Source organism: Pediculus humanus, genomic scaffold (genome assembly GCF_000006295.1).
Source record: "Pediculus humanus corporis 1103172107633 genomic scaffold, whole genome shotgun sequence".
NCBI lineage: Eukaryota > Metazoa > Arthropoda > Insecta > Psocodea > Pediculidae > Pediculus > Pediculus humanus.
The window spans coordinates 26,798-38,982 of NW_002987246.1; the positions used below are offsets into that span (position 1 = coordinate 26,798).

A 12,185-nucleotide genomic window follows, 5' to 3' on the forward strand; every position below is an offset into this window, starting at 1 on the left:
TTTAATATTGTTTGTTTTTTAACTAAAAGTTATAAAATGGCATTGAATTACATTTAAGAAAAATATTTTTTACTTACACAACTCTTAATTTTTAAATTATTATCTATACTTTTAAATATTTTAATTAGATTTATCCCAAGATAATCTGAATGTATTGCGTTACATACTTTGTAGGGGACAAGAAAAATTACGATATTTTTTTTTTTTAATTGTATTTTTTATCAAAAAAAATAAAGTCATTGTTTAAATCATGTTTGTTTTTTTTATTATTTTATTTTATTTTATCAAATTAATAATAATAATAAATAAGAAAAAATTTCGAATAAAAAATATTTCTTAACAAAAAAAACTGAGTTAAATTAAATACTGAGCAGATTTGAACGATTTAAAAAAAAAAGTTAAAAAATTTTTTTTTCGTAAAGGAACAAATTATTATACTAATTGTTTATATAAAATAATAAATTTCACAAAGAAATTTTATAATTGTATGATGATAAGCACATTTACAAAAGTATGTTTACATATCATTGTACATAAATAAATGTAGTTAGTGGTTTGTTTTAATTGTTTCAATCTAATGTTACTATATTGATAATGACTGCCGATAGCTTCTCTAAATTCAATGTTACTTTTTTTATTAAGTATGATTATTGTTTAAAAATTTTTTCTTGTTCCTTAGTTTTGTAAAACTGAAACAAAAAGAAAAAGAAAAAGAAATTTATCAATCAATTTCAATGAAAGAGAGCATTGTACATAATCAATGTGTAGCTTATTTTTTAATATGTTTTTTTTTTTACAAATATAACCTTGGGCTTATCTTTAATAATGAATAATAGTTTACTAAATGATATTGAAAAAACAATTTTAATCTATTAATTTATTTTTGAAATTAATTTACTATTTAATAAAAGTTTAAATTAAATTCTCTTAAAGAAGAAAAAAAAATATAAGTAAAAAGTCACATTTAAGTAATAAATTTAAAAAAAGTAAATTAATTTTGTTTTTCATTCGAAATCTACGAAAGAAAATTAAGTTTTAAATATATATATATAAAGACCTTGGCTTTAAAAATATGTTTTTAGTTTCCTAATTAAAACTTAAAGACATTATAATAGCATAAAAATTTATACCTTATAATCTTTATTTTCATACTCATTCCAAGGCTCTGGATTTTTTATTCTATTCCATGTTACATCAGGTGATTTTATCGCACACCTTAATGGATAAAATATTGCCCCACCTAGACCTAAACCTAATACAGCAAATAATGGTATTAACTGAAAAAAAATAAATAAAAATTTATTGTAAAATAATGTATTTTGAAAAGAACTTGCAATTAACAAAAAAAAAAAAAAAAAATGCACCATTAAAAGTTAAGTAATAACAATAATTATTATGCTCATTTCGAACATAGAATTACAATTATTCCTTATAAACAAAAAAAAAAAATATTGATCCTTAATGGAAAAAGAAAAAAAAACTGCATAAATGCAGATAGCTTTGAAAACTGGTTGTAAAAATCATAAAAAAAAAAAAAAAATATTTTACGAATATCTATATAAAATATAGCAAGTTTGTTATGTAAAAACTATAATTTATAACAAGTAAAACTTACCGATGGATTTTTTTTTAAGGTTTTCCATGTCATTCCTGGCATAACCATTTTTGCTAAGTTTAACGCAGTTAATCTTGTGTTACTACCTTCAAAAAGACAGAGCTAAAGGCCAAAAATTGTAATGTTAAAAAAATTTGTCTGCTTTTTCAGGGCCCTTAATACTATTAATGTTAACTTAAAATTGGCTCAATACTAAATTTAGTGTTTCAAACTAAGCTTTTTTTTTTTTTTTTAAATAAATACGTAGTTTTGAGTTAATATTTACTCATTTTCGTTTTTTATTACGTAAATATTTATTATTCTACGTTGTGCGCTTTTTTTTAATATCTTGTCTGCAAGTTTTTTTTTTTTTTTGGAGTTTTCATTAGAGTTTTCAAAATACCCATAAATCTAGGTAAATGACCGTTATTTTAATTTTAACTTAACCTGTAAAAGTTGTATCTTAATGATGGATACTTCAGATAATTATCTCTCTATAGCTGAATTCATTAATAAAAATGATACTTGATAACTATAAAAGGATATTTTATTAATTTTAAATTTAATTAAAGTTTTTAAAAATATTTTTTATATTGTAAAAAAGTTATTTTGACATAATTTAACAAAACCGTAGTAAAATTTTATAAAAACAACATGTGGCAGTGAATGAAAACTTTTAATATTGCTTGTTTAATACAGAATGTAAATTAAATAAATTAATCAAATGTGAGTAAAATATGATTGGTAAACCATGCCTACTGAAGTGGTAGCAAACCAAGCAAAATAAGTCCACCAAGTTGTTAGACCGAACAAACCTCTGAAAACTTCGACTGTGAAAACCTGAAATTATTTTAAAACTTTTGGTAAGTAAATAAACTTTAACAAATAAAAAACAACAATTTTTAAATTTAAAAAAAAAAAAAAAATACCTGTTTAAGAGATTCTAATGCTAATGTAAATTGATGAGCTGATGCTTTTATACTAAAATTATCATACAAAAATTTATTTTCTTTGGCACTTTTATATGTATCAGATGGACACTCATATTCACTTTTTAAAATGTCTCCCGTCCATGTGAATCCACCTGCAAAAACATTTTTTTTTTTTTTTTTTTTTTTAATTGTTTACACATTTTAAAATTATTATTTAAAATAATTTCCATTTAATAATCATAAATCATAATAAATCATTGCAGCTTAAGTTTATTAAGTAAAATTAAGCTTAAATAAATATGTAAATTGTAATAATTGTCACTTACCTAAAGTTTTGTACATAAAAGTTAGAAAAAGACAAATAAGAATTGGTGCTGTGTATTGTAATGCGACAACACACAAATAATAAAATACTGCAGCAATACGTTTCTGGAGATCAGTATTTGTTATTCTACCAGCTTCTTTTTTAATTCTTTCAATTCGACTGTTTGCCATATTTAAGTAGCATTGTAAATAAAGTGGCATAAAGCAAAAATGAAGAGTGACAGCTAATAAAACGATAACAAGTCGTAAACTTTCAAAACTTGTCGAAGACATTCTGCAAAGTAATATATTGATATTAAAAATTGAAACAGATATGTGTATAATCTTAATCTTTTTCCATTAGGAAGAAACCTACAGTGGGTGTGACATTCCATGAAAAATTCTATTTGTAAGATAGTCCCGAGATATAGGCTTTATCCAAAGAATTGTAATAAAAAAAGGCATGGCAAAATTAACATTTAAAAGAATTTTTAGAGCCTTTTTATCAGTGCAATAGCTAAAAATTAAGAATGTATTTTAATAATAAAATTTTTAATAACAATTAAATAAGTATGATTCTTACTTTAAGGCATCCCAATGCATTCGGGCCATCCTTAAACCAGGAAATGTAAAAAGTGCTCCAATTATACCACACCAAAGAGCCAAAAAAAATTTTAATACAATTTTAGACGCAGGACCCCTAAAAAAATTGAAATAAATTGAATAGTTTGTAAAATTTTTAAATTTATTAATTGATTATAAGTTACTTACGAAGAGTCAATGCCCTGCCTTTCCAAAAATGCTATGGCATTTTTATTAAATACTTTGTAAGCAGTTTCTAACCCTAGTTCTAAACTATTTTCATCAATTATTAAAATTATCATTGCCAATACGAAATACACAAAACCTGTCACTATAACTGTAGATCTTTCTCCAGAATCTTCACTTTGAAAATATTGTCCAGTCAAAGAAAGTAAAACTTTCCTACAAAAGCTTAATCAAAGAAAATTATCATAAAGAATCTATTTATCGAGATTGCAAATCATAATTAAGTTTTTTTCAGTGAAAATTTTGATTTCTTATAACAACTTGTCAAATATTTAATTCTAAAGGATACATTGCAAAGCCAACTACTAGAAAACACCACAACATAGAGAGATTAACTTCATCTTGCGCTTGAAAAATAAGTTGATAAGTTTCAGTAAGAGTGTAAATGACGACAGCATAAACGGAAAAATCGATTAACCATTGGTATTCAGAATAAAATCTTAGATGCATCACATCCAAAGGCACAACTTTTGATTTTTTAAGCTAAAAAAAAATTTTTTTCAATTGTAATCTAATAGATAAATATGTTTGCAAAAACAAATATTTTCAGTGATACCTGAATATCAAGGTCTCTCGGAACATGAAAAGTATCTAAAACTTGCTGCTCGTTATCTTTTCCATATCTGTTCTTTTTATTATTTTTGTTATTTTTTTGAATTCCAGCAAGACTTCTAAGTTCTTCATTCGTAGGATGCAAGTAATGAATTAAACTAATAAAAATAAAAAATTAGTATTAACAGTATTAAAAGGACATAAGTAATATTAATCAATTATTTTTAGTAGTTGGTTTGTGTGAGTGCTTGATTGATGTTAAAATTCAATTTTAAAAAAATTGGGTTAAACAAAATTTATAATTTATATTTACCCAGTGGAACATAATAACCATTTCCCTAATGATAGATGATGTCCTAGTTTTTGAATAAAACTGACCATAATCAAAGTTAAAACTAGTTGAGTCCCTAAAAGTGCCTGAAATTAAATTTTTTACTTATTACTTTACCAAGTGGAAAAGGTATAAATAAAATAATAAATAATTTGTTATTAGAGTTAAATATTTATTTAATACAGTAACATAATATTCAACACGGTTATAATAAATAAATAAATTGATGTATTTTTATTATTAGGTCATCCTGTGCCATTCGGATTTTTTGATTTTTTCTTTTCCTTTTATAATTAAAAGTTTAATAATAATAAGAAAAATAAAAACGTACCATTGTTAATGAATGATATTTATTAAATTTAGAAGGTTTGAATTTGTCATACAATTTGAATCCAGGGCATATTTACAAATTTATTCTTGAATTATAAACAGTCGTTAAGCTTACATTTTATTCTTTGCTCAAGTTAAAATATCTTCTGCTTTTTTTCATTTTAAATTTAGCCAACAGAATTTTAACTCGTAAAATTCGCACGCCATAGATCTACTTAATTTTAGAATTTAAAAAAAAAAAAAAAAAACTAAGTTATATAATATAAATTTTTATTATTATTATATTTTTTTTTTTAAATACAATTTGTGACAATTAATTTCAAAAAAATTTATTATTTTACAAATTAAAATTTTCGGAAAATATGTGATTGATAATTATAAATTACGAAAACTTTACAATTTTTTACAAATGACTTAAATAAGAGTTTTTGATAAAATTAATGAATTAAAAAAATGATTTTATTTTTAAAAAAAAATTAATTAAAGGCAAAATTAATATTTAACAAATTTCCCGTTAGAAAAATTTTTAAGTACGTCCGTTGAGGACCTAATTGGCAACACCGCTTGTTTCATTGGACAAAGAGATTGCAAAAAAAAAAAACAAAATGTCGCGTTAATTCTACACAGATGAGAACTTTTAATCAGAAAATAAAATTATCATTGGGTTATATTAATGATTTTGGATATTTGTATGTGTTTTAAAAATGCTAAGTGAATGTAGATACATTGTATTTTTATTAATTTTGATTCCGTCTACGGAGACTGGTGAGTAACAGTAATTATTATTTTTATTTGAATTGTTTTATTTCAAATTAATTTGATTATTGTGTTTCATAAATCTTAAAACTGACATTAAATTCTAGGCTTCTTCTGTACTATTTTGAAATTTAAAACGTGTGTACAAATAAATTTTTTTGTTGTTGTTGTTGTTGTTGCAAAAGTCAATTATTCGTAAAATTTTTAAGAATGGTAAATTATTAATAACTTTTTTTTAAAAAAAAATGAAATGATACATAATTTAAAAATAAAGTTTATTTATTTTACAATTCTCATTACTGTGAAATACAAATTTTTTTTTATTTTTATTATTATTAAAATTTGTATCTTTCTCTTTAAAGCATTTTATTTTTTAGAATTTTAACATTGACTTATCATAGTGCAATTATCTAAAAATAGTTATTAATGAATTTAATATTCCTTTTTTGGTTCTTTAGTTTCAAGGAAATGGTAATGATTTTTATCATGTTTCTAAATCTCATTACTAATTTTTAACTTTATTTTATTAGTTTTTTGTATATGTATGTATATATTTACATGCATACATTTTTATATTTATTTATTAAATGTATATATGTGCGAATTAATGTATTTTTTACATTATTTATCACATCGAATTCATTGTAAAATATTTTCTTTAATTAATCAAATTTATTATATTCTATCTCGTATAAAATTATGTGAGAATTGCTTAAAATAAATTTACTCTTAAATTATGTGGTCTCTTTTTAAAAAATGACTCAAACTCACTGATCTGTGTCCATTTTGTTTCCAATTATGTATTGTTTACTTTGTTTTCACAGAAAAATAGGAAATAGTGTGAATGTTTTGGCCATTGGTTTTTTAGGTCTTTACCTAAAAAGCACAAAATATACTAATTTCTGTTTTTATAAATAAAAAAATATTAGGGTCTGCTTTTATTAAAAAAAAAAATATTAATGTCACTCACTTTTTTCAACGATTAAAATTATTTAAACTGAATAATAAGTAAAAAAAAAAAAAAAAAAAAAAATTTGTCACTCTAATTAACATTTTATTGTTTTTCAAAGGAAAAGCTTTTTTTTTTTTTATTATTATTTTTTGTCGATAACAAAAACAAAAGTGACAAATGTCAGTTTTTTTATTGCCAACTTTGGAATTAAAAGTTTTGTTTGTTTTTCTATATAATAGTAGTATATAATAGTTAATTAATAAAAATAAAAAATTGTAAATTTAAATATGTACAATAGTATTTTTGCAACTTTTTGCTCATATAAAACTATTTTCTTTTCATTTTAGCAAATCGATTGAATGAATATATTTTACATTATGAACCGCTTAATTATGACTCGGGAGAGATTCACAGAAATCATCAGAGAGCCAAAAGAAGTGTTGTAAAAGATCATTATGTTCATTTATCGTTTCGTTCTCACGGTAGAAATTTTAACCTGAGACTGAAAAGAGATTTGGATGTTTTTAGTGATAATTTGGTTGTTGATGGACTTCCATATGTTGACACTTCTCATATTTATAAAGGAAATCTTTTAGGTTAGTATTTTCAACCGCTAAAATTTATACCAATACACCATACTTTAAAATCAAATCTGCTACTTAGTTTTCCTTGAAAATAAAAATGAGAAAAAAAGAAATTTTTTTATGCTTTGCTACCCATATATAAAAATAAAAATTTCAATTGTGAAATAAATATTTTGATACTACACTACAGGTGAGCCTGGAAGTCATGTTTTTGGGTCAATAATTAATGGTGTTTTCGAAGGAAGCATTCATTCTCCTGTCGACTCTTTTTACGTAGAAAAAGCTCATAAATATTTTCCCAAAGAAAGTAATCAAAGTTTTCATTCTATAATTTATAATGGAAAAGATGTTGATGATAGTTTTTTTGGAGGTTGCGGAGTCACGGACGATGTCATACAATGGATGGAAAAAGTACAGGTATTTTACAAACGACAAAAAAATTTTTACCTAGAAAATAATTTGAAATTAAAATTCTTACTCATTATTATTAATTACGAAAATTTTTTTTATTTACAGAACTCTGCAGAAGAGGAAAATGAAAGAATGACAAATATGGCACTGCCCACGAAGCAAAAATTAAAAAATATTCCATCTAATTATGGGAATCATTTTTTAGAAGAGCCTTTTCAGAAGTACAGTAGAGAATTGAACGATAAAAAATTTCGACATGGCGGAGAGCGACGAAGCAAAAGAGCTACAAGACCCAAAGAAGAAAATAAAAATACTTGTTCTTTGTTTATTCAGACTGATCCTCTAATTTGGAGGCATATCGGCGAACAAGTCAATTCAGATCCGGAAAAAACTAGAGAAGAAATTTTATCATTAATTGCACATCATGTGACAGCTGTAAACTACATTTATAGAGATACCAAGTTTGATGGACGTGTTGAACATAGGAACATAAAATTTGAAGTTCAAAGAATTAAGGTATAGTAATCGGTACAAACCGCTTTCACTTTCATTTATAAGTTAAATAGGTTTTCAAATAAATACCCATCATAATCTAACGTGATTAAATCAGAAATGAAATTTTTATTTAGATTGATGATTATTCTCCATGTATGCCTAATTTCAACGGAGAGGTCAACCCCTTTTGCATGGAAAATATTGACGTAAGCAATTTTTTGAATCTTCATTCTCTTGGAAATCACGAAGATTTTTGTTTGGCTTACGTATTTACGTACAGAGATTTCACTGGAGGTACCTTGGGATTGGCATGGGTAGCTTCTGCCTCAGGTACTAAAAATCTAATAAAATTTTATTGGTAATTATATATGTTAATAAATATTTTCGTATTAATTATTGTACAAATTTATTGAACTTGAGGTGCTTCTGGAGGAATTTGTGAGAAATACAAAACCTACACGGAGACGGTAGGAGGAACGTATCAATCTACCAAAAGAAGTTTGAACACTGGAATTATAACTTTTGTGAATTATAATTCCCGCGTGCCTCCCAAAGTTTCACAGTTGACTCTTGCTCATGAAATTGGGCATAATTTCGGTTCGCCGCATGACTTTCCTCCCGAATGTCGACCCGGAGGACAAAACGGAAATTACATCATGTTTGCTTCTGCTACCAGTGGCGATCGACCCAACAATTCGAAATTTTCAGGATGTTCCGTTGGTAATATCTCAAACGTATTAGACGCCATAGAAGATAATAAAAAAAGAAATTGTTTTACCGGTAATCAAATTATTTATTTATTTTAAATTATTTTTTTTTTCGTGTAAAAACATTTTTTTAAAACAATTTTTAAATAAAAATTTTAGCTTCTGCGGGTGCTTTTTGCGGCAATAAAATAGTCGAAGTGGGAGAAGAATGCGATTGCGGGTATGATGACGAAGAGTGTATAGATAAATGTTGTTATCCTCGTTTAGTAAGCGAAAAAGATCGATTGGGTAATGAATCTGCTAGAGGATGCACCAGAAGACCTGGAAGTGTTTGCAGGTACGATAGTTAAAATTTTCCTGTGCAATTTTTTTATGATTTTTTTATCAATGTCAACAAAAAAAAATTAATTTTTTATTATTCATTTTTTTTTTTTTTTTTTTTTAGTCCTAGTGAAGGACCGTGTTGTTCAAGTGATACCTGCAAATTTGTGCCATTGCATTATCAGCAGCAGTGCAAATCGGAATCAGATTGCAGTTGGCCGTCTTTTTGCAGCGGTAAATCAGCCGAATGTCCTAGTCCAGCTCCAAAAGCCAATAAAACTAGGTGTAATGAGGGTGAGTATTTTCATTATTATTATTATTATTTTATTTTATTTTTTTTCAAACAAACTGGAGATTAATTTATTGATAACATTAATAATAATAGGAACTCAATTGTGCATTAACGGAGAATGTACAGGATCTATATGTTTAGAATGGAATTTGACGGAATGTTTTTTGACGAGTCATATCATTCCAAACATTGATAAAAGACGTTTATGCGAATTAGCTTGTCAAAATGGAACGGATCCTAGTACGTGTAGGAGTACAAGCGAATTCGCGCATCTTGTAGGTTTGCCCCAAGGAGGAATAAGTTTAAGGCCAGGATCGCCTTGTGATAACTTTCAGGTAGTGCAAAGGGAATTTCAAATGTTTTTCAAATCTTTCGTAGTTTTTTGGTGATGTCATGATCATTTTACTTTTAGGGTTATTGCGATGTGTTCTTTAAATGTCGTGCCGTGGATGCCGAGGGTCCTCTTGTACGACTTAAAAACTTATTATTCAATAAAGAAACGCTTCTAACCGTTGCTCAATGGGTAACAGAGTATTGGTGGGCGGTTCTTCTTTTAGCTTTAGCCTTTGTTGTGTTCATGGGATTATTCATCAAGTGCTGTGCCGTTCATACACCTTCTTCTAATCCTAAAAAACCTCCAGCAAGGCGTTTGAGTGAAACTCTGCGTCGCCCTATAACAACGTTAAGAAGAATGGTGAGAATAATTTTTTTACATTGAATTTTATTATAATATTTAAAATTTTTAAAATTTTACAAATAAATTTTTTTAGCGACATTCTCACGGTGGGGGATATAGGAGTGGTCCCCGTCCCGGTCCGGCGCACGGTTACGGTGCTCACAGGGGTCAATATTACCCACCCAAACCTAGCGCGCCTCCTTCGGCATTCGCAAGGTCCAATCAAAATCACTACGCAGGAGCTTACGGAGAGAGGCATAACGTGTTTGAAATGCGTCAAAATAAAGTTTGACACCCGGGGAAAAATGTAATAAAAAACGATAGGACCAATCTTCCGGATGTTGCTAGAAACGAAGAGCTTTTATTAAAAGCTCCGGGCGCTTCCGGGAATGCTGCTCCCAATCTATTGGAAAATTGCGAACAAAAAAGACTTTCCAATTTGTTACCAAAAAGAGCGGAACCAGTATCATTTATAAATAATAATTTTTTGTTTTGCGTTAAACATACTCAGAGTCCCATCGAGACCAATTTTTTAACTCAAGAGTTTTTGATGGGTTCAAATTCAAACACAAAGTCACAATCAAATAATGATCTCTCCAGTGAATCTCTTTCTGTTCCTAAATAAAACTGGTCGACGGGTCAGTTTTCCCCCTCGCCCCCTCTCCTCACCGTAGGCATTGCGGGGAAAAAAAAAAAAAAAAAAAGTATTTTATACGGTATTACAAAAAAGAAGAGAAAAAAAGAAAAAAAAAAATTTTAATTAATTTATACACAGTAAATAGTATTTTTCATTCCTTCATTAATTTATTACATACAGTATGAATATGAACGTGATTATTTGTTATATAAAATGAACTCCCCATGAACCCCCCAACATTTTGTTTTTATCTAGTGACGTTTTTCATATTTTTTTAATTTTTTTTTACTTTTTTTAATTTGCTGGTTAGCTTAATACATTTTTTTATAAAATATTTTTAATTTTTATTTTTTACGTATAGACTTTGATTGTATTAAAAAAAAAAAAGGAAAAACGAAGAAAAATTGCTTCCTGACAAAAAAAAAAAAAACGGTTAATTTTAAGTTTAAGTACGCAATAAACAATGTATTATTATTATTATTAAAAGTAATTTATGAATTATTAATGTTTTATTATTATTATTATTATTATTATTATTATTATTATATTTTAAAAATTCAGGGCGACAAATTTTATTATTTTATTTATTTATTTTTTTTTTTACAAGAATTGAAATCGGATTTTTTACATAATTTAAATAATTGATTGACTCGATTCCCCCCCCCCTCCCCGTTTAAATGAAAAAATCAAATTTAATAACTCGAAGTTAATAATGATAATAATAATTTCGTTATATAATGGTTTATATCGATTATTTTAGTTGTAAAAAAAATTGTTTCCAATGCACAAAATAAAAACAACAACAACAACAACAACAATTGCTAATAATAAATATATTAAATAAATAATTATTGTATTTTAATAAATTAATTAATTTTTTTTTCGTTCACGTGTATATTTAATAATTTTATTATTTAAAAAAACAAATTTTAAATTTATACCAAATAAAATAATAAATTTTTTCTTTTTTTTTTTATTTTATTATTTTTATTATTATAATAATAATAATAAATTATTATTGTTTTGAGTGTTTAATTTATAAAATATATACTTTCTTCTTCCCCCCTCACTCTCTTCGCCCCCCTCGCCCCCTCCCCCTTTTAATAAACGACCAGCAATAATTCCTGTAGATTTTTATTTATTTGTAATAATTTAAATTAATATATTTTTTATTAATTAATTAATAATTTAAAATTTTATATTAATTTATATATATTTGATGTTGTTTAAAAAAAAAAACCGTTACACAAATTATCCGATAATAAAATCGTAAAAAAAAAAAATTTTCTTCTATTTCTCTCTCTTTCCCCCTTTCTCTCTCTCTCTCTCTCTCTCTCTCTCTCTCTCTTTTATTAATTAATTAATTAATAAAAAAATCAATTTTTAAATTGGGATCTGCATAAAATAAATCTTGTAATAATTCATCTTCGCCATCATTAAAAATTTTTCCTTCTTTATTTTTTTGAATTATATTTTTTTCATCT

General features: G+C 25.7%; 3 protein-coding genes across 3 annotated transcripts; 1 reads left to right on the forward strand and 2 right to left on the reverse strand.

The window, feature by feature from the left end:
* Nucleotides 1-415: 415 nt before the first annotated feature.
* Nucleotides 416-1,688, reverse strand: Phum_PHUM259570 (NADH-ubiquinone oxidoreductase mlrq subunit, putative). Its single transcript, XM_002426503.1, has 3 exons — nt 1,616-1,688; nt 1,131-1,277; nt 416-689 (listed from the first exon to the last, which is right to left on the reverse strand). The coding sequence occupies exons 1-3, from the start codon at nt 1,661-1,663 to the stop codon at nt 648-650; spliced, it is 237 nt and encodes a 78-aa protein (XP_002426548.1). The 5' UTR covers nt 1,664-1,688; the 3' UTR covers nt 416-647.
* Nucleotides 1,689-2,314: 626 nt separating this feature from the next.
* On the reverse strand, nt 2,315-4,874 carry Phum_PHUM259580 (uncharacterized protein; the record flags this gene model as incomplete). The annotated part of the gene is made up of 10 exons (XM_002426504.1): nt 2,315-2,434; nt 2,524-2,678; nt 2,853-3,124; nt 3,206-3,346; nt 3,413-3,529; nt 3,601-3,813; nt 3,947-4,140; nt 4,214-4,367; nt 4,523-4,626; nt 4,872-4,874. The coding sequence occupies 10 exons, from the start codon at nt 4,872-4,874 to the stop codon at nt 2,315-2,317; spliced, it is 1,473 nt and encodes a 490-aa protein (XP_002426549.1).
* A 1,881-nt stretch (nt 4,875-6,755) lies between these two features.
* Nucleotides 6,756-10,106, forward strand: Phum_PHUM259590 (ADAM 10 precursor, putative; the record flags this gene model as incomplete). The annotated part of the gene is made up of 10 exons (XM_002426505.1): nt 6,756-6,816; nt 6,926-7,174; nt 7,353-7,520; nt 7,689-8,089; nt 8,203-8,398; nt 8,489-8,848; nt 8,935-9,112; nt 9,221-9,390; nt 9,482-9,723; nt 9,801-10,106. The coding sequence occupies 10 exons, from the start codon at nt 6,756-6,758 to the stop codon at nt 10,104-10,106; spliced, it is 2,331 nt and encodes a 776-aa protein (XP_002426550.1).
* Between the last annotated feature and the right edge of the window lie 2,079 nt (nt 10,107-12,185).